This window comes from Xiphias gladius, chromosome 24 (assembly GCF_016859285.1).
Source record: "Xiphias gladius isolate SHS-SW01 ecotype Sanya breed wild chromosome 24, ASM1685928v1, whole genome shotgun sequence".
Taxonomy (NCBI): Eukaryota; Metazoa; Chordata; class Actinopteri; order Istiophoriformes; family Xiphiidae; genus Xiphias; species Xiphias gladius.
In genome coordinates, this window is record NC_053423.1 from 12045735 (window position 1) to 12068906 (window position 23172).

At 39.6% G+C, this 23172-nt stretch overlaps 1 protein-coding gene across 2 annotated transcripts in view; it reads left to right on the forward strand.

Annotated features, from left to right (window-relative positions):
- The window catches only part of elmo1 (engulfment and cell motility 1 (ced-12 homolog, C. elegans)), a 107947-nt gene that overhangs the window by 36294 nt on the left and 48481 nt on the right, over positions 1-23172 (forward strand). For both annotated transcript variants that reach the window (XM_040121525.1, XM_040121526.1), the window contains exons 3-15: positions 7283-7323; positions 7533-7605; positions 7707-7757; positions 7909-8078; positions 11604-11639; positions 13342-13441; positions 14052-14203; positions 14380-14458; positions 16064-16114; positions 16619-16741; positions 18498-18626; positions 20949-21053; positions 22500-22608. In XM_040121525.1, the coding sequence (XP_039977459.1) occupies positions 7283-7323; positions 7533-7605; positions 7707-7757; positions 7909-8078; positions 11604-11639; positions 13342-13441; positions 14052-14203; positions 14380-14458; positions 16064-16114; positions 16619-16741; positions 18498-18626; positions 20949-21053; positions 22500-22608 (1219 nt within the window). The remainder of the gene's footprint in view (positions 1-7282; positions 7324-7532; positions 7606-7706; positions 7758-7908; positions 8079-11603; positions 11640-13341; positions 13442-14051; positions 14204-14379; positions 14459-16063; positions 16115-16618; positions 16742-18497; positions 18627-20948; positions 21054-22499; positions 22609-23172) is intronic.

A 23172-nucleotide genomic window follows, 5' to 3' on the forward strand; every position in this document is an offset into this window, starting at 1 on the left:
TTTTTTTGTGAGTGAAAAGAAACATCACTCACTATCAGCATTCAATGACCATGAGTGGACTGTGTTGTTGTAGTTCAGCATGACTAACAGAGTGCTGACTTTTCTCCAGAAAAAATGATGTATTTACTGGTGTCGAATCAATTTCAGAAGAATCTCCCAGTTAAACTTGCATGCATAACAACTCCTATCAGAACTCATCAGCTTAATATTAATACAATGTTATGATATTTAATCAGCAGTTAATATTTTCAAGTGCTCATCTTATTTTCTGGTTATAGCTAAAGGTTGTGAACATTAATCAGGCAATCCCTAAAAACTGTAGTATTTAAGTGTAGATTACAGATCTGCACTGACTCTTTGAGTTTTAGTCATTTGTAACTTCAGTTTCTTGAAAATGGTGACAGCTAAACAGAATTACAGTAGGTAAGGAATTCTTCAGTGCATCACAACCAATTCCAGTGATTTACACGATACGGTTGCTGTAATTCATGATTAAAATGCTGGACTTTAATATCAGATTTTCGGCTGGACCGCAACAGCGGCGCCAGCCCCATAGATGCAAATGTGAGTGAGTGAGTGAGTGATAAAGTTACACCGACAACATCACGGCAATAAAATGGCAAATGGCTTGGAAGTGACTGCTGGTTATCATGTAGTCTTAATGGGCCGCATTTCAGTCACCATTTCATACTTGTTCCGTTGTCTGACAACAGAAACACATAAACATGTAAATGAGAAGAGCTTTATTGGGACTTGGCTGTATTAAATAACTGTATATGTGAGCACAGAGTAGGAGAGAAGTAAACAGATAAAGGGCTGTCCAGCCATATGCTAGGTTTTGACCTATTCTTGTTAAAAATACTAGTGAGATATTTAAAGAAAAGCATGCCTTTTCTGTTGTTATTTAGCCAGCAAATGGCTCAAATATGAATCCAGAGATAAAGGCCATACTGTGTGTCAGTGAACATCTGGGTCTAACAAACACGGGATAACATGGCGGGGGGGGGGGATAACATGTTTACTGTTGCGTTGTTTGATTACACATACAGAGTGTAAAATGGCCTGTTCTCTTTTCGTGAGACTCACAGATGGGCTAATGATTGTACAAACTATGAGTCACCGTGGCAACTGGAGCCATGATTACCCTTCTCAATGGATGAGCCACTGAAAGAAACATTGAACTACAGAGCACATGTGCTTCGGGGTTTGCCGCAAGGTGCTTTAAGCACTTAAATATAGATTTAGGGATGTAGTTTTTGTATTTAATGACCCCTTATCAGAAGTGCTCATGCAATCTGAATTGTAAAATGTCTTTAGCTCCTGTTTGGTCTTTCTCTCGTCTTCACTATTTTAAGCCCAGCTCTCCTCCTTCCCTTCCTCCTCTTTTCTCTAATTCTCTTATCTCTCCCTGTCATCTTTCTCTTGTTTCTCCTTTCTGTTGCCTCCTCCTCCTTTTCCTTCTTTGCTTTCTCTCTCGTTCATTCCCCCTCTCACTCCTCCTCCCTGTCTTTTGTTGTAGCTGTGAAACTTGCGCTGTGCCTCCTTCTCTCTTGTCCTCCACCATCAAACCCCCACCTCTTCCTCCTCCCTCTGCATCTCCTCTGTACAATGGGCCCTGCAGCATCATATGGCTGTCTGAGTCATGCGATGGGGAGAGGGCTTCAGCTGCTCGTGCTGTCTTGAGACCCAGAGAAATTGTGTGTTTATGGTTTGCATGAATGTGAATTTGTGTTTACGTGGGTACAACTCTGCATAAGTGAAATTGCGCGTGGGTATGTTTGTGTGGCAACATCATGCATGCTTATTGTTCATGCATCCGTGTGTGTGTGTGTGTGTGTGTGTGTGTGTGTGTGTGTGTGTGTGTGTGTGTGTGTGTGTGTACTTATGTGGTGACAGCTCTGCGTGCGTGTGCGTGTACGTGTGTGTGTGTGTGTGTGTGGGGATTCATGTGTGTATTTCAGATTTCTGTGTGTGCCTGTGTCTGCCATGTTAGTTTGAGTGTGTTTAGGTACAGCTCTGACTGCCTGTTTTTGTGTGTCTGCATAAATCACACTGAGATTTCCGTTTCCAAACATCTTCAATGCGCCCTATAGGCACAAATGTCCAACATTTTTGTAGGAATGCTGGGGAATTGGTACAAGTACAGACAATTTCAATAAGCATTTTATTGTTAGTGTTTCAGAAATGCAATAGAGAAGCAGGGGGAGAACAAGGTGATGAGGTTTCTGGTGGGATGACTGATGAGAGAATTCTTTGTTGGTAGAAAAGAATATTTTAAAATGAGCATAATAGTTTCAGCAGCAACAAACAGGAGAATTTAAGTCAGTATGAAGGAAAACAACGTGCGAAGGCGTGCTGTGAGCGAGCAGCAGATTTTTGTTTTTTTATTTATTATCATTCAGTTACTTTGGAAGTATTATAGAGTACAGTGTATGACAATATAAACCTGAATATGCTGTTAACCTCTGTAAAGATCTGTAGACAATTTTGATGGTCATAGAAATATATTTTTAATTTATGGCAATATTCTATGATCAGAACATTCTTAAATCCTGTGAACACATTTCTTTTTCTTCTTTTTTTGGCCACTAGGGGCAGCGGAAACAAGCTGTAAATACAACACTGACATATTATCACTTTTTGAGTTGATATAGCAAACTTGTTCAATCATATGCCTGGCTGCCTGATATTAGTCCAACATTCACCCTACTTTTAGCTCTGTTGTGGTCTTCACCAACTCCTGATGGAAATATCTGGCTTTTTAGCTGCCAAATGCTCCACTGTGTTCACCAGCTAGTCTGTTTGTAGCTGGGCAGGTAGTGTGCAGTGAGTTTATAAGAGCTTTTTCACTGAAAACAGCTGCCTGCCACAGCCAGAAACAACGCTATGAAAGCATTAAGAGTGAGCCAAAACAGCAAAGTTGCAGGCCAAAAAATTAAAATAGTTAGCTGAAGGATGCTGAAATGCTGTGTAGGGCTGAGGGGAACTGCAGAGCTGGGTTCATCACTACTGGTTATAGCAGCTTTAATATATTTTGCTTCTGTTTCACACTTGTCTCACAGGTGTAACTACCACATCTGAAGGTATTGTCCATCCCATGTTTTAAAAAAAAAACATTTTATTTAAAATATACGTTCTTTTATAACTTATGAATCATAATTGTCCATTTGTTGTAATTTAGTATAATAAAAGATGATCATCTGTAACAAATAAGTTGTTTTACTGCTGTAGTTGAATGTAATAGTTGCTGTGATCCAGACAGAGATAAAATGTATTTGACAATAAGAACCCGAAAATTATTAATATTTTAAATTCCCACTTAGGGGTATTTTTCATGCATACCTAATAACTAACTATAATAGCAGTAAAATTAAAGTGTGCAAGAAGTACAAAAATATCTAAAACAATGCATCCTTGTGAGTAATAATGGTTTAAAATGTCTGTAATGAATGTGCTCACAATGCTGTTGTCAGACATGGGTCCTATCTGGTGAAGTCTGCTTGTTGTGTACTCAAATGACCCTGGAAAGAAAGAGATGAAGTTCACTTGTTATCCTCCCATTTCAAAACGGAGAGTGTTGAGCTGAAAAACTTTAAGATGATATAGAATCACGAAACCTTTATGGCAACACACAAGGTGAATACTACTCATGTGACAGTTGTGACACTTGCATTGTACTCCTCACTGGACTATAGCAAAAGTAGGCAGAGGTTTGACATGGAAAGATCGTAATAGTAGGGGAGAGGAAGATGTGGTGGGAGTTCAGAAAGGGGATGTGATGGAGTAGGGGAAGAGAGGATAGAAAAGTGGAGGGGCTGAGTGAAAGGGTGGGAAAAAGTGACATGTATTCTGTTCTCAGAGATATTTTGACAAAAGGTGCAGATCGAGACCATTGGAAAAATTTTGGAGAAGAGTTGTGGAAGAGATAACTGGGGTAACATTTTCTATTTTGTTTTTTTGTAATTTTAAATGTAACATTTTCCCCAATTGCAACCCATTTAGTCCAAATAAATTGTAAACCTAAAAAAGGCTAAGTATGATGTATTAAGATAATTTGAATCTTTGTTAAACATGCTAAATCTTGGTCTGGTATAATTCAGAAGTAAGGGGCAATATTAAAGAAAAGCAAAATTAAAAAAAAAACAACCTCAAACCAACTGGTTGCAAGAGGAAAAAACACTTGAAATTGAATACTAGATTAGACATCAATTGCTGGAGAATACAATAAGCAGAACTGAAAAAGAAATTACAGAAATGAAGGCATACTAAATTGGCTTACCATGAGACAAAGATCTAAGGTTTGCACTGGTAATACAGAAGCTAGACATTTAAAGACTTGTGCCTCTTCAGAACACTTGAGCTTTTCTTTAGCGTTTGTCTTTATATTTAGATCAAAGTCATCTGATTACTGATTTACTTAAAATACTGGGCATTGCCAGAATCAAGGGTGCAGGAACTATTCTGAGCAATACATGAGTTATACAAAACTTTTCACATGTGGTAAAAGATTATTATCTTTTTATATTATTTAAACATCCACACATTTAAATATATTAGTTTATTAATAATGCATGTCCAAACTGGGAAAAGCTTTGATCGTGTATGAGAGAAAGAACTGCTCCAAGCAATGCACAAGTGGTTTCATGTCTTTTAAGACACTGTAGACCTTTTAGTATTTCTTTGATGATTGAGTATATTAATAGTTCACTCATGAAAACACGAATAAATATCAAACATTTACAATATGGATTATTCAAATAGTATTCAGGTTCTTGAATGTTTGTACGGTGTATTATTGCGTACTTTTGATGTTTTATCAATACTTTATCGAGTATTATCATATATATTTTTCTACAACATACCAATATATTGTCTGTGTTTTTCCTTTTAATTTTTTTTTAACCTTGTTTCTGTTATTAATTTGAATTCCAGGTCTTTTCAGTTCCTTGGCTTTGTTGTTAAATTTTAGTTCCAGGCAACATTGAAATGGTCCTAAAATGGCTTTTTGAAACTCGTACAAACTTTGTGTGTGTGTGTGTGTGTGTGTGTGTGTGTGTGTGTGTGTGTGTGTGTGTGTGTGTGTGTGTGTGTGTGTGTGTGTGTGTGTGTGTGTGTGTGTGTGTGTGTGTGTGTGTGTGTGTGTGTGTGTGTGTGTGTGTTCTCTATAGTCTGTTCACTGTAAGTCCCAGAGAGCTGGAGGATGACAGCAGTGGCAAGCTAGGAGATATTAAGTTAATACTGACTGGCACTGTGGACACACATGTCTGCCGCCCCCCCCCCCAATATACATTTTGCAAGTTCTTCATTTTCCTCCAATCACTCTTTCTCTCTGAACAACCACTCTCGTGCTTTCTCTCGCTATTATCATTCACGCTCCCTCTTCGTGAGTTTGCTGTTGTTTTTCCTTCATCTTATTCAAATTTCTTATTTTTCACTCTTTTATCTTCTGTTCCTTCTTTTGTTCACATAACAGCCCATCCTCTTATTCTGTCCCCTCCCTGCTTTTCTTTCCCTGTCATATACCCCCCCCCCCATCCTGCCACCATTTTCTTCTCTCTGTAAATCTTCATAACCACAGCTTGTGCTCTTTGAAGTAGCCTCTCTCATTTCTCAGGCTAAACCCCAGACAAGCAGCAATTCAGTCATATCATCCACAATGCTCAGAACATTATAACTGTATATGGATGCTCACAAAATTGCTGTGTGTGTGTGCTGGGTGTTAGTATGCGAGGTTGTAACTGAGTGGTTTTGTGCACATGCTCATGCCCGTGTGCATTGAAAAGATTAAACTTGGCACAGTGGGGATAAGTCTCACTGTCTTGGCTCTAAACATGGACTGGTAGATAAGACTCCTGGGCCAGTAAATGGAGCAGCGCTGGTGAAAATACTGTATTCAAATCTTTTACTTGAGCAAAAGTAACTTTACTACAATTTTGAAGGGCAAATCCTGGTTAGAAATGGATCAGCAGAGGCCAAGATATCCTGACTTTTGGTCTCTTCTGTGGGTCTAGCACGAAAAATGCGTTTTGAGTCCCAATGTGAAACTTAAAACACGTACATTAGAGCCTCCCTGCCTAATGTCTACATGCTGACTTCTTTCAAACCCCACACCTCCAGTTGGCAACATAAGCTTTCTGTTAAGAATTTTAAGTCTCTTTTCAAACATTGGAAAGCTTCCTCCAGAGCCACAGAAGTCATTTTCAGACTGTTTTCAAAGGCTGAATATTCTTGACGACGAGTAAATTGAACTTCACGTTTAAAATAGGTGACATGCCCTTTGTAAAAAAAAAAAAAAAAAAAAAAACTCCAATACAGCACAAGTAAATGTCCTGCATTCAAAATTTCATTCGAGTAAAAGCACAGAAGTGTTACCGTCAAGATTCATTTAAGTATTAAAGATAAATGGCTATATTATTATATATATTATATTGTATATCAGATTATTTTTATTGATGCATTAACATGCCAGTTGCACAAATGTGAACCAATTTCTGTTGAGTTTGGTGGAGCTGGTAATCGAATGTCAATAGTTTTGAGTAATAACAAAGATGTGTCTGTAGCAAGTATCAAGCGTCAAAATTTGGCATTCAGTTGCCAAATTGGTTCATCTGCTTATTCTTTGATCAGATATTTTCCTATCTAAATCAGGAAACTTCAAGATTTTATTTGATTTAGTTTATTTCGTCCTTTTTAAGACTTAGGCATTAAGAAGTCGCACACATGTTGTTAGATGGTAAAAAGGAGTACAATATTATATTTAAAAATTGTTTCATATCAGTAAAATACCCAACCCTACTGTTAGGTAGTTTAAACAATAAAAATGCATCATATCTTGCAAACTGATCATATCTTTTACATGTAATTATACGTAAATTCAGTGGTGCGGAGTAAAAAGTACAACATTTTATTGGAGAATAAATTAGAATATAGTAGTAGAAGTAGTATACAGTAGAACAAAATAGAAATTCTCAAATAAAATAAAAAACATATACTTACTGTAAGTACAGTGCTTGAGTAACGGTATTTAATAAATTTCCACTTTGGAGCAGAATATCAGTATTGCTGATCTAGAAGCAGTTTCACATATAATAATAGTGAATGAAATGGTGCAGCAGACATGGTCAGCAGTTGGATAGTTAGATAAATACAGGCTCCCGAAGAACAGCCTCTCATTGTGCCCATCCGGTAATATAAAATAATTGCAGCCCACTCTGAGTTGACTGTTGTCTTAGGAACTCAAGCTTGGACTGCGGACTAAATGTAGTTTTGCCTTCCTCCACAGAAAAAGCCTCTCTCAGCCATCATTAAAGAAGTGTGTGAGGGGTAAGTCTGCATTTTCTTTCTTCAGTGTTTGTGTATGTGTGCATAAATGCATGCCTTTGGATTTGAAAGTAATTCTCCAAAGGCTCCCTGCAAAAGCCATTTCTTTCTATCTCCATGCTCTAATCCTATTAGCTGTATTTTACAGAAGATGTTTCCACTTTTAATGTCAATTATGAAATGTCTTTCTCTCTCCATCCAATGGCTTTTAGGTGGTCCTTGGGGAACCACGAAAACTTCGCTCTGCAAATTGCTGACCCAACAAATTTTTACATCACAGAAAAGGTTGGGTTATCTGTTTTTAACTCCAAGCAGAAGTATCTAAGTTAAAAAATATGCCTCAAGTGCTCGCTAAGGTCTGCTTTTATTTTGGTAATCCTCCACAGAATCGCAATGACATTAAGAATGGCTCAATACTACGCTTGACCACCTCTCCTGTAAGTTTTATTTCTTTGTTGTTTTTTTTTTGAGTATGTAAGACGATACTTTTTTAATCAGTGTGAATGCACAGACAGATACACATTTTGTTTTTCTGAACCTCTGTACGTATCTGTCTTTTCTCCTTCCCCCTTCCCACTTCCCCCCCAGTATCAGACAGCAGTCCAGCTTCATGAGCGGATCCAGTCATCCAGCATGGATGCCAAGCTGGAGGCTCTGAAGGACCTGGCCAACGCCTCCCGGGACATCACCTTTGCCCAGGAGTTCATCAACCTGGACGGCATCTCCCTTCTCACTCAGATGGTGGAGAGTGGGACTGAGTAAGTCAATTGACTGCCCATCTCTTTGCCTTCATCTCTGCAGTGTTTTCCACCCCCTCAGACAATTTCTTGTCTGATGTGAAAAACCATTTGTTTGTTTAGTCCTTTCTTGGGTTTAAGTAATCAGGTTGAGCTTTAACCAAATTCCACTGACACAATCCTGAAGTCAGTGAGACTCAAGGCCGCTGTTTGGAGTTGCACTGTGCATTCTGATTGGTTAAGTTCAAAGCAGCTGACCGACCTGCTGATTCAGTAACACTCCTCGAATCATTGTATTAAGCTTGATTTATGCTTTTGCATCAGGTGTTGAGGCTGGCCCTCTGTACTGTAAATGCCTTTGGTGTGGAAATTGATTTGTAGTTCAGAATACTGTTGGATTTCATGGCACCACTGCAACACTAGATAGTGAGTTATTATCAGGCCGTGTTGCAAAATTCATTATATATAGTGTCTGAAGTAATCTTGTTTACATTCTTACATTCATCTTGTGACTTATAGTGATAATGGGAACATTTGTTCTGTCTAGCAACTATAAAGAAAAATGCTGCCCTGCAATCATTAATAGGCAAAAATAATCTGTTCACATTCTTTCTCTACTTTGGTAATGGAGTGTAGCAAGCAAAGCTATGCAGTGTCTTTGTTAGATGTCAAAATATGTCTTGCACTATGATCAGGAGAAAATTCTTCAACTTGCTTGTTGTCGTCTTTATGAAAAATGTCTACAAGCAGCAGAAATATGTAGGATAAAACATAAATAGCCTGACTTAACCAAACACAGTTTTTTTTCTGTCTCCGTGTAGTATCACTGTGGCTGCACAGTTTAATTTTCGAAGAGTTCTACATCAGTTACAGTCGAGTCTACACCATAGCTACAGTGGCTATTTGCATAGGACCCACAGCTAGGCTGTAACCACCTAACACACTCTAAAGGTGACATCCATGTGTGTTTGTGCTGAAAAGAGAAGAACTAGCTTTTATTAAGTACGTATGTAGCACATGCCCAGGAGCTCCTGTTCGTCTTTATTGAGCATGAGGGGGATATTACACTCAGCTGAGAAGAGAGCTCTGCACTTGCTTCTGTCTGTTCAGCACATCCAAAAACTCTGTTTTTGTGTGTGTGTGTATGTGTGTGTGTGTGTGTGTGTGTGTGTGTGTGTGTCTGTGTGTGTGCGTGTGTGTGCGTATGTGTCTGTCTGTCCGTCTGTCTGTCTGTGTGTGTTGAGGCCTCTGGAGACCACCTCAGCTGAGGGTTAAAGTGCGGACATTTTTCGCTTAGGTGGAATTTCTCAGCCATGATGCCAGGGGGAACTGTTTGTGTGGGTGTGTGTGCGCCAGCAGCATAGTGTGTGAGTGCAAGGTGCCGGCCAGCCAGAGTCAAAACCCAGACAAGAGTAACAGTAGGAGCGAAAAACGCGCGCACACACACACATGCACACAAGCTCACACGAGTTGCAAACCGGCAGGGAGGAGAGCAGCAGTCATCCGGGACGCTCTCGTTTTCTGCCTCATGCAATTCTCGTTATTTCTCCCTTTTTCCCTGTGAGAGGAAAAAATAAAGATTGAAGAGTTGTTTTCTTGCATAAGAAGTTTGCTCGGAAGACACACTTGTGGTGTAAACACACACTTACACAAGGTCAAAAGTGCTCTTACTACAGCTCAGTAAAAAGCCAAATACTTGAGTACAAGACACAACCACGCGCTGATAGACGCCTATCGGTTTGTGAAATTGAAAAATAACTTCTTAAAGTGAATGGTCTCTCATTTCATGCTCCTGATTGTTTTGTATGTACATAAAGGTTCACATCCTGGTGGGGTATTTAATATCTTTTCCTCGACAGAAACCACTTAGTGATCTCCTGTTTCTGCGTATTAGACAGCAGTGCCTCTAGCACTATACCCACTTCTACAATTTGACAGAAAATCATTGAAGCTGCTTCTCCTTTTTTTGCAGGTATTGTTCTAATTAGCAAATATTTGACCCTGTTTGATCTTACTGCAAGGAGCCATCACAGCAGTACTGATTTTGACTCCACTCTACTCCTGGCGCTTTCATTAATTATGATTTTATGTAAATTCCCATCACATCAGTTATTCAGGACTGGAGAGTTTAAAAGTAGCCTCTGCCTGTGCACGTGTGAGTGTGTGTGTGTGTGTGTGTGTGTGTGTGTGTGTGTGTGTGTGTGAGAGAGAGAGAGAGAGAGTGGAAGCAAGTGGTTCTGCTGCATTTTCATCTCAACAGAAGGAGCTTACGAAGAAGAGCCACAGATAGGTACCGGTGTCTGACACACCAACACACACACACACTCATTAGTGTGCCCGACAACCAGTGTGGTGAAGTGTAATTATTTAAGAGGCTCAATGCTGGTGACTCTGTAGGGCAGAGCGGTGCTGTGATTTAATGCTTCTGCCAGAGATCTTGTACTGTATTCATGTGGAAATCAGCTGGCCAGCTGCTGCTTTTGTCCACCTCCACATGTTGAAGGCAGATATCGCTCTCTACTGACTAAAACATGGAACAGCTGTTTTCTAATTTGCTTTGACACAGCAGCTGTTCAGAATGTACAGTGCAACTTCAGCCAGCTTATTAAGAGGGGCTTTTATTTCCAAAAAACGAACAGAAGATGGCTTTCTTGTTTTAAAGCATTAGTTCAGCCAAATAAAAAAGCCCATTTTTCAAACCATGCAGCCAATTTTGGTTGTATTTGCCAACGTTTTGAGATATCTATCTCCTTGAGTCCTGCTGTCACCTAAACACATTGGAAGTTATTTTGTTTAGAAACTTCAATATAAAATCCCATTTAGAAAATTCAGCAGTTTCTAGAAAAGTTTCTAGTGAGTTACTCACTATCCATCATTTTCATCAGAACTACTTTCTAATGTAGTAATTTCCCTGTGAAAACAGTGTGTTCTGTGGTCTACTCAGAGTAACAGGGACACAGATTCTGAAGAGACCCACCGCTGTTTGACATATCATATTCCAGCTAAGCTTTTTTTTTTTTTTCCTTTGGTGTCTTCATTTTGTGTTTAATTTAATTGCTGTAGAATTTCATTCATGATATGTACGAACATGTGCAGCAGAAATCTGAGGTTACAGTACATGCAATGCATCTGTCACTCAAGACATTTGAAGTGTACCAACTTGTTTTTTCTTCATCTTTTCCTGTTAAATGAAAGTGTTGTTGGATCATTTCTGTGCATTGTCATCTCTACCTAAGCTTGCTGTGTGAAAGTAAGGTTTGCAGCAAACTGCTTTTTTTTTCTGCTTGGCACGCTTTCAATGTCTGGGTAGATTTACTGGTTAAAGGTATTTATTATAACTCAGTGTATGGAAGTTCAGTTTTTTCTGATGTGTTTCTGTGATGTGTAATAGATTGGACTTCCTCTCTTTCAAAGATTTTTTTTTTTTCCATTTTAACTTGTCACCCGATTTTGATGTGTGTTGTTCCCTGCTCTGTGCTGGCTGAGACTTAAAGTTTAGTTGTTTGTTTCCCAACTGTGACACCAAAGTTTCTCAAATCTTTGCAGGCGCTATCAGAAACTACAGAAGATAATGAAGCCCTGGTAAGCCCCTCCCACCCCCCCACCCCACCCCCCCGGCCGGGTGACGTCATTAGCTCTGTGCTCTTCCTAACCTGCTGGCCGAGTCTGCATGATTAAGACTCTGGTCCCAGTGCCTTATGGGAAATGACATATATGTATAACACAGCCACTTACAGGCTACCATTTCAAAGTCAGTGTGGCACTTAACCTTTTTTGCATGTGGTTTTGGGCAACAGAATCGAACAACGTCCTAATTATACTACACAAACTGATAGAAGACCAAGATTTATTTTTTAAAAATTGACAAAATCAAGAAACCCATTGCAGTCTAAAAGTTGCTGTTTTTGCATCAAAAGTTTCGTACAGTGCTTACCCTGAAATAAATCTTGGTTTTCTTTACAAAGTGGTGCTGCTCAGGGTGAGGGAATTTTCCGTGGGCTCACTCTGAGCCAGTTTTCTCTCTCTCTTCAACATTACGTACTGATAGCCTCTATCACCACAGGAACATCATCCATCCATCATCAACGGTTCCTTTACTCTATCTGCCTTAAAGAATCAATCCACTAATATCAGTATTCTGCTATTCCATGTAGCATCGTGTAGTTAACCAGAGTATGTCATCTAAATGCCCAGTGCCATCTGCAAAAGCCTCTTCCTCCTTCAGCTGTGGGTTACTAATTGTCCATTTGACTATTCACTAATCACTTACCATGCAGCAAAACTGTCACATGATGCTCTCTGATGATTCACTGTATATGTAGAAATAATTTATTCATGTTCAAAAAGAAGGTTTTCAGCTCTGTAATCTTTTAAAGTGTGTTATAAAGTGGTTATAAAAAAAGCATCCACAGAACATTGATTTAGTTTTTCTCAATAAGAGTTTAGATTTTTTTAAGAGGCAGTTTTTGTTGGGACATTTTTTTTTTGTTGTTTAGATTTTAGCTCCATAGTTGGGATTTATAGGATTCAACTAGAACAGTAAAAAACATGAAAAGATGCTTAAAAGTTGGACAAATACAAAACCTCAGTAAAAGCCTCAGTGCAGGACAGTTCTGCAGTGCCAAATTTGAGCAGTAGAGGTCGGAATTGTAAAATCTGTTAATCAAGTCATAATACACTGAAAGGCTTACAATTACTGAGCAGCTTTAAATACAAGTCAGCAGTAGTTGACCATGAGTTGTGTGGTAGGGAAAACTTTTTATATTTTATTAAGATTCCTGAATTTCGCATTAAGTTCTTCCAGCTTTAATATCTCTTGGATATGACAACCGTTTAATGTGTTCCCTGCTTTGGCCTCCTGTGACTCTTGCAGAGTGATTTGTTTCTTCTGGTATTTGTGTAACTGCATGTCTTCACTCTGTGATGTAGCTTTCTGGTCCTGACTGAACACCGCACTGTGCTGCCCAGCTCCTGCTGGCCTTCTGACCACCCCTGCTGTTTCTTGAAGGCCAGTCTGTCCGCACTGCATCACAAACCTCTTTTCCCATTTCTTCCTCTCTCCCTGTCTCTTTTTTTTTTCTTCAGCAAGCCCGGTTGCAGCATTGAACTTATGCTCTTCTGCCCCCTCTCCTTCTCTCCACCACCTCTGTCTTTGTCTCGGCTGACCGCTCCTTGTTATGTTCCAAGCCATCTGGGCTTTGCAGCTATACACTGCTCCAAGCCATCTGCTAGAGAAAAGTTTCCTATGGTTTGTGTGTGTCTGTGTGTTTGTGTTGTCTTTTAGTTTTGGCGACCTGCTGTCCTTCACTCTAACGGCTTTCGTGGAGCTGATGGACCACGGCATCGTCTCCTGGGACACTTTCTCTGTGGCCTTCATCAAGAAGGTTAGCCAAGGAAATGACTCATTAAACAGGGCTGGGATTAAAGATGGACTTCGAGTCATAATGTTGCTGTAAATTGGCTGTTTCTATTTAACACTCACATAATATCTTTGATACCCTCAGTGATAAATACAAGGTTGGAAGCTTCTGGTCAGGCTACATTAAGAGATATGCAAGTCTGTTAATGTTGTGACAGACAGTAGAGAAATCTGCTATATATTAAGAGAAAGACGTAAGTGTTGTTTACAACCCATCAGCTTAAGATAACTTTTGCATGTATAATATCTCAAATACAAAAAAATATAAAATATATTTTATGTAAAACAAATAATCCATCACTATTGTATCAATTTATCTTTGCATAGATTGCACCGCAGATTTCAGAACATGCTACAAAAATTATGTAAATTTGTAAAAGATCTTCCTCTTGACATGTAATTCTGTTACATTCACAAATCTGCAGTTTTACCTTAAATGTATATTTCCAGGTTCTAGGTTTTAACTGTCCTCCATTACATTAGAGCATCTCTAAGTCTCTAAAGCATTACATCTGATAAATTATTTAATGCTCTCTGTGGATTCCTTCACCTCTCCTGCTCTGTCCCATGTGCAGATTGCCAGCTATGTGAACAAGTCGGCGATGGACACAGCAGTGCTCCAGCGTTCCCTGGCAATCCTGGAGTCCATGGTGCTCAACAGTCAGGATCTGTACCACAAGGTGGCGCAAGAGATCACCATTGGACAGCTCATCCCACATCTTCAGGGGTAAGTGGATGAATCAGTAGAACGCATATTTAAACATTAATTGTGTTGATTCATTTTTTAAACTATCAGTATAATTTATACAGTGATAAATGCATTTCCAACCACATTTGTAGTTGATGATGAACTACTTAGCCTAAATATGAATATTAATTATTAAAATGTCTTTCTAATTTCAGGACTGATCAGGACATTCAGACCTACACTATTGCTGTTATCAATGCTCTCTTCCTCAAAGCTCCTGAGGAGAAGAGACAGGTGAGGCTCCAGTATGCACACACAGCCCTTTCACACTATGCTGAATATACCGTACATCATTTCATGATGCAGTGAGCTGTACATGGTACGGTCACATGTTATCATCAGCATGTTCTACTGTAACAGTGTACTTAGTGTGTGTGGGTGGGTGTGTGTGTGTGTGTGTGTGTGTGTGTGTGTGTGTGTGTGTGTGTGTGTGTGTGTGTGTGTGTGTGTGTGTGTATTTTGGTGTGTAAGAAACATCAGTGTCTGTTACACATCTGCAGTGTAGTGCAACAATAAGATTTAGTAGTGAAGTACTGATAAAAATCCTACTCATCTTTCTTTCCTTTCCTCTCTGCAACAATGATGTTTTAGCTCAACCATGCTCTCAGTTCTCCACTCATCTCTCTTTTTTTTCTCTCTCTCTCTCTATCTCCCTCACCGATGTCACAGTTTGCCCTGTAGCTAATCACATGATTCCTTGCATCAGCACCATAGGGTCCAGGGATGTGCCTCGACATTAATAATGAATGAAGCTAACCCACGCTTTTCTCCCATGCAGCATACAAAGCTGAATACACGCGACGCAGAAATAGGCTTCGTGGTACCACTGCATACAGTTTCAAGCACACTCAGATGTTGCAGTGCTTCTTTTACTGAGACTAAATTAGCCAAATTTGACAAGGCTCAAGTCAGATTCCTGAGGTTGGTTAGATTCAGTTTTAAGCAACTTTATTGGCTTATTTTAGGTGATAAGTGAACAATGTCTCATTTTGCTCAGCTGCAGGCATGCGTGGTGATATAAGTTTATGTTTCTAATGTAATTTAAGCCCATTATGTTTCTGCAGAGAACCAGTTTTATAATGAGATGCTACGGTACAGCACCTGCTCATTATGTCAGGTCCTTTTAAATGCAAATAGATTACAGATGACACATTTTAAAACATGCACAGGGCCAATTACACCATTTTAGTTCTCAAGTAGATGACAGTGTGTGTGTGTTGTGTGTTTGTATTTGTGGTGGAGACTCAACCATTGTATAGCTCCTGTTATGATATCCCAGTCTCTCACCATTCTGCTGACTCCATTGCCTCTCCTCTCTCCATCCACAAGTTGCACCTCTGACAAAAAATGATTTTTTTTAACCTCCTCTCAGACCCTTTTTTTTTTTTTCCACATTCACTCACTCACCCTCTCTGTCTCTGTTTCTGACTTTTTTTCCTCACTGCACACGATATGGTAGTTTGATGAGCACATTGTGGACATCCTAAATTGTCCCCTGACAGTAAGTGCACCCTTGATTAGCACACTTTGTAGTAGTTTGCACTGTAGAAGACATTAGTTAGTGCATTTAGTATCCCTTATTAAGATTAAGTTCTTTTTTGGGATGGCTTCCTTATTTTTTGAAGGCCAGTCACTGCATACTTTGCAGTGTGCCGTGGCAATTTTATTTTCGTTTTTGCCCGCATTCATTTTCTTTTCAACATAGATGACCCCACAAAATGTATTTATTGGTGATATATTCTTGTTTCTCATCTTTCTGCCTCTCACTCTCTCTTTGCTCTTCCTAAATTCTGTCTTTCTCCCTCTATCTCTATTCTCCTTTTCTTTCTCCCTATATAGGAGATGGCCCATATTCTTGCCCAGAAACAGCTGCGCTCCATCATTCTCAGTGTAAGTCTTATCATGCCCTTCTCTTCTTTATCTCTCCAGTGTATGTCTCTCTCTCTGTCTGTCTCTCTCTGTGTTTCTTTGTCTCTCTCTATCTCTGTTCCGTTTTATGCCTCTGAACCAGTGTGATATCAGAGAGGAAAATGACACCTGCCACTTCTGCTTCTGTCTCACCTCACTGGTTATTATCTACTGTACTCCCTTACTCACACCTGTTCTCTTTCATCCTCTCCCTTATGTTAAATCTCATTTCTCCCCCTCCTGTTCCTTCATCTGACTTCTGCTTTCTAATCCTCGTCATTTATTGCCAAATCATCTTATTTTCCTTTGTTATCTCTTGCCGTCTTCCACCAAAATCCACATCTCGCCTCTCCGACCCCAAACCCCGTCCTCTCGCCTTCACCTTCTCTTTTCACAACTAACACCTCTGTCTTACACTTTCCTGCTCTTCCTCCTTCCCCTCCCCTCCTTCCTCTCCCTTCTTTCTTTGTCCTTCATACCATGTAGAACGTGATCCGGAGCCCCACACCCATCAACGATGAGATGGCCCATCAGCTGTATGTGCTGCAGGTGCTCACCTTCAACCTGCTGGAGGACCGCATGATGACCAAGATGGATCCCCAGGACCAGGTGGGGACTGTGAACGATGCAGACAGGAACTGTTGATAAATGAAAGGATGGATGGATTGATGGAGGGGTTGGATAAATGAGTGAATGCAGGGAGAGTAAAGAAGTGACCGCAATTATCCTTAAACCAAGTTAAAACAAGGCATGGCACAGATTTAGATAAGTTAACCAAAGAACCTTATAAACTATGGAAACCTCAGATATGGTACATCTATCTATCTGTCTGTCTATAAGAAGCATCCATGTCTATTACAGGTCTGCAGTGAAGTGCAACAGTAAAATCTAGTAGTGAATATAGATGTGTGTGTGTGTGTGTGTGTGTGTGTGTGTGTGTGTGTGTGTGTGTGTGTGTGTGTGTGTGTGTGTGTGTGTGTGTGTGTATTTAGTTTACTATACATATACACACTGACATATTAATATGTACACCTATACAATCTAATCCAATCCAGTACAGTAGCTCTGCCATTTTCTTTCTTTATGAGGCTTATAATGTTCAGTTTTTTTGACACTTTAGCGAAAAGTGTTATTTCAGCTATGTTTATTACTGAGGTTTTAGTAAGTGGTATAATGAGTGTATATATGATATATAGCACCAGAACAGCAAGAAAGCCCTAATAAAATTAGTTTTATAGTAAATATTCTCTCCAGTTAACTTATATGAACTTATGGGAAATGATAGCCTTAACTGTTCAAACAGAATACACAATTGCAAGCCTATTTATTTAAACAGCACTTTATCACAGACATATCTGAAAGGAAGAGCAACAGGAAATAAGATGATGTAAAACAACTTAGAGAATAAGGCTGGCGATAGTTTATCATTTTTTTACCATCAACAAATCACATGAAAAGACCAAAACCACCAATAATGCTTTCCTCTGAATGTCAGTATTTTCCAGTTACTCCAGAGTGTCTGTTTCTCTCAGCCCCAAGCTTATCGTTCCTCCTGAAGACATTAATCTTTAAAAACAGGTCACAAATATATAGATTTGGTTTCAGAAAAGGTTGAGTAATCTTTTTTTAGCAAACATTACTCAAAAAGGAGTAACTGATGTATTTGTCAGGGACTATTTTCAGCAGCGGATTTATACACATTGGATGCTTTACTGAGTTTTTCTGGCAGCGTGACAGTGTATGTGGTATTGACCTAAAATAATCTACAGTACCCACGTTCTTCATAATAAAATAACCTGTCATCCAGTGTAACATTTTAACGCATGAATGTGTTTTTAGTTGTCGTTGGACAACAATTGAGGTATATTGTACAGACGAATGAGCCGTATCAGCCTTTGGTTATATAGAAAATTCCTGTTAATACAATCAGTTATTTGTTGGTTTTGGTCTTTTCAAGGGATTTTTTGACAATGAGAAAGATATATTTTATCACCTCATAAGTATTCAGAACATGCCTTTCTTACTTAGTATAGCCTATATTGCACAGGTAACCTCGGACCCTACAGGTATAAAAAAACAAATCCCCAAAAGAACTTTTCAGGAAAAAAAAGAGGGATCCCCCACCAGGACAGCCGAGCGTGCTACAGCTGCCAGGAGATCATTAATCTTTTATTCATTATTGTAAGTTTGGCCAAGTAATAAAAACAGTGGAGAGACATGGCTGCTAGCCAGATTGCCTTGGGCACTGCAAGACCCCAGACAGCGGAGATGAGGCTGAAGCATTCTTAAATTATAAAATGGTGATTGGAAGGAAAGACAGATGGATTTATGAGCAGCACTTTAATATTCTTCTCTGCGTGTGCAGGCTCAGAGGGACATCATCTTTGAGCTGCGGAGAATTGCCTTCGATGTGGAGTGTGAGCCCAACAACAGTGGCAGCATCGAGAAACGCAAGTCCATGTACACCCGCGACTACAAGAAGCTCGGCTTTATTGTAAGTTTGTGTGTATGTGTTTCAGAGGGCTTCATGTACCTGCTTGTTCTGTGGCTCAAACTACTACTACAGAACACGCACAGGACTGACCACTGAGATCAGAAAGTAAAACACGAGCCAGTCTGTCCACGAGAGACTGCTGTTAATTGGACATGAATGTCCTTCACTTCAAAATCTACAGATTAAAGCTTGTATGTATCTGTCTAGGCATGCCAGGAGAGATGGGCTGTGAAAGTACTTTTTTTTTTTTTTCTTTATATGTTGACTTTAGTTTTCTTTTAACCATCTTATTAAATTGTGTTTCTTCCTCAGGCTTTTTAAACTTCTATCACTCGTGTTGTCCCCATTAAGTTTTTTTGTTAACAACTACCTCTTTCACTGTCTCATCGTCCTACTTTTAAGCATGCATGTTTTACCGTTCTGTATATGTGAGTGTATGTTTGTGTGTGTGTGAGACTTTGTGTTGTTTGCAATGTTCTAACTATAGCATAAGAACTTGAACTAAACCCACTCTGGCTTGGTGTGGGCCCAGAGCTGTTTCGGGGCTCTTACCATCCACACTCCCACTGTAGTGTGTTCAGTAAAGATAAGGCCAATTGGACTTCCTTGTCTCCACTAGTGTGGAGAAAACCCACCCTAAAATCCTTAGTCGGCTTCCCATGCTAGACAGCTTGTAGACATAAACACACAAACACACAGACACAAACATACTGCATACACGCACACATCCACAAGCCATGATTGTCTAGATAGACTTTATCATGGCTGAGATCATTTGTTTGCCTTTAGGTACTTTCAGGTTGTGTAAGTAAGGGACTGTTGCACATGCTGGAATATTTTTCTGGGGTCCATATGAGAGTGAGGGTATTTTTTTTTCAAAGATATACATGTGCCGGAGTGTCCTTTTCTGTTTTAAGCCTATAAGTCTGCTTCTTGTCAGGTAGCATTACAAAACTGATGAGCCAGAGCTTAGTGTCCTCCATTCCTCTTTCATCCTCAGCCTTCCTTCCTCCTCTTCCTGTCCCTGTCCTCTTCAACATCCTTTCTCACCTTTAAAACTCAAGATGAGCTTCAGAGTGATGTGTTTGCATGTGTATCCACGGTGTTAGTCATTAGTCAACTGAATTTTCTGCAGTATCTGGAGGAGTAATTAAGTGTGATGGACTAAGACAGCACAGGCACTCTCTATCTGCATATTCCATACAGTGTTTAGCTTTTATGCGATGGTGCAGTAGTGTATTCTAGTACCTAGAGAACCAGGGTTGTTATTGCAAACTTTAGGGTTTGATGTTTGATTCTTGAAATTTTGGGGTTTGATGTTTCTAGCCTGAACTATAAATCATGTACAGTATACTTCACATTTGTTCCGACCATTTCGCAAAGCATACTATAAGTATTAAGAATTTCTTTTTAAAAAAATACTGTACCTTCCAGGCAGCCAACCGTTTCCACTCATTTCACTACCTTTTGAAAATCAGTTCACAGAGACTTGAAACTTGCTTGAAGATATTGTCACTATCCAATAAAAACTGTTTCTCCAAAATGTCATTCATTAAATGGGATAAACAAACTTGTTTTCTCCCTCATGACAGTGCATGTTTAGATAATTCATTGTTTTTTAGAGTGTGGTTTCCTAATTCATAGGAGAATTGGCTGCACTCACAAATGAGCATTTTCAGTTTGTCTGAAAACCTACAAATCACACGTTGTTTTCACTGCAACAACAGATAATCCATCCAGGTGAAAAGTTTGTTTGCGTTTTGCTTTTTTAACAAAGGCAGTTAGAAGACAAACAGAAAAGCAATCATGGACACTGTGAAATGGATGATGTAAATTTGTCACTTTGTTGCATTGAACATAGTAATCAATCAGCAAATAATCTCCAAAAATTACAATATTTTTGGTTATTTAACACGAGAGATTTCTGTAGTCGTGTTTTTGCATGTGCTTATCTCACTGGTTTGAAGTGGGCGAGGCTTTGTTGGAAAAAGCTGAAGTCACGTACTTCAGTGCACCAATCAGAATTTAGCAATATTTATATCAAAATCTGATCACAGTTGTGTGGTTGCTTGTGGATGTTGTCAGGCCACTGTCGATGAAATCTGATCAAAAAAGGCCCAGAGGCTTGAACCCAAATTGCTCCCCTAACAGAAGGAAACTGGTTGTACTGTGTAACTCCCAGTATGGTTGCCTGACTGTTGCTCTGCCCTGGGAAAAAGAGCATGTTCAGTGGATTGTACCTAAAAGAATAAAGCTTTAAAAACAGTTGGTACTACGTGTTTAGGTATATGTCTCACAATCTTCTTCCTATGTCTCTCTCAGAACCATGTGAATCCAGCTGTGGATTTCACCCAGATTCCTCCCGGCATGCTGGCTCTAGATAACATGTTGTACTTTGCCAGACATCACCAGGACGCCTACATCAGGGTAAGCTTGCACACACTGTACACTTTCATCTGCAGTTATGCACCAAGTAGACACACTAACACACACACATTGCTCAGTCACTTCTATGGTGTTATCTTTCTGCCGTGTCACCTCCGCTTCTTACTGAACCTTCCTCCCTCCGGCTCATTCACTTGTTTGTAGTCTCTGGCTCTCACCCAAATTGTCTTTCAGCAATAACTGGATTTCATGAGGTTGCTCAGCCTAGACAATAGAAATTATTTAATTTCTTTCAGTGTCAGTCCCTGAGCAACACTGAAATGACTTAAAGCATTTTTGTCATTTTTACATGACAGGCGACCTGATTATCACTCCTGGTTAATAGACTTGTGATATACTTCAACTGTATTGATTGTCTCTCATGGGATGGTATTCACTGGCTTTGGTGATTAGTGCAGTAGTGCGTGTACTTGTATGGACTGTGCACATGAGCCGCGTTGTCTGTCTGTTTGTTTTGTGCTCTTGCATGATGTTGGTGTGTAACTCTATGTCTCTGGACTTGAAAGTGGGGAAAGATATGTCTTAGCAGTGCTGACTCAGCCCTTATCAGTGGACCAGAGGGAGAAAACAAAGCCTCTAATCTCCCAAATTAAACTGTCACCATCTAAAATGATTGGGACCTTGATGGCCTCATTTATGGCGCACTGCCACCATCCACATAATTAGAGTGAATTTTTTGCTGTAGAGAATTAATTTATGTTTTTTGCCTTCCAAGCAGATAGCTTTGAGGTTCATATAAGGTCTAATGATGACTTAATAGTTTAAACCATAATGGAAATGTGTATGGCATATAATGACCTTAGGTGTGTCAAGCCAGTGTGGCAAACATACAAATTAATGAAAAAATATAAAACAAAAGGCAGTCTGAGAATACATACCTCTGCCAAGGCCACAAAATAGTCTAGATTTGTTATTTTGATGTAAAATGATAATCTAATCTAATAATGATTAGAGTGTATGATTTGAATGTTTTTATCTTTGGCAACTCCAAGCGGCAGCTGACAGCAATGCATGCAGCTACCACCCAGTGACACTGAGAATGAATGGGATGAAAGAAACACAATGCAATATCACTTAAAAATTCCTTTTATACAGGCTTTAAACTGCATATGGATCCAGATTTACATGCCATCTTTTAACCTACATTCCAGGAATATTAAGGCTTTGTACAAGAATTCATTGACCAAAATGTTAAACTCATGACTACTGTGTTATAGCAAATTAACTCTACCCTGTTGCTATAGTCCCACTTGTAGGTGAAACCAGATTTTTAGCATTTATCTGCTTTTTAAGGTAACTAGAAATGCGCTCCTTCACCATTTATGGTTACATCTGTCATTGTTTTTAGAGAGTATATTTCACCAAAACAGGTCATCACATACATGCTGACATTTCTCGTCTGGCTTATTTGATTGTCTGTGTTTCTAGATCGTCCTGGAGAACAGCAGTCGAGAAGACAAGCACGAGTGTCCGTTTGGCCGCAGCAGCATCGAGCTGACCAAGATGCTCTGTGAGATTCTCAAAGTGGGCGAACTCCGTAAGTCTACATCAGCAACCAGACATCTTCCACACACACATCTTCCAGATTCAGTTTACTGTAGATGGTGATTCCTCTTAATCTTACTCAACCTCTTTTGCTTACATTTTCCTCGGGTTGAGCATACATAGAGTAGGAAAGATAACTGAGGGACTGCTTCACCCACAGAGATGCATATAGTTATGTGTACAAAAATACAAAACATCCAGCCACACATCCTCACAAGTACACACATTCCCTCCATGTTAAGATGAGGGCAACCATTATGCTCAGTAATTGTGCTGCTGGGAGTTCATTATTTAGTGATGCATCTCACCCCATTGAGCCCCTTTCAGCCTAATATACTGCCCCTGGGAGGCACACTGACGCAGAGAAAAAGATGCTGTGCCCACGTCCACTCCAAATTGATGTGCCCTTTTCATTTGTCTTTACTTGTTTAAATGTGCAAGTTGGTCTCAGTTCCGCTCCCGACTGATCCCTGCTTCTCCCTGTAGGGAGGGAGATGGCATTTTTAGCTCAGTTTTAAAACAATGTGCCCTTTTCATCTGCTCAAGTCTGTTTTTT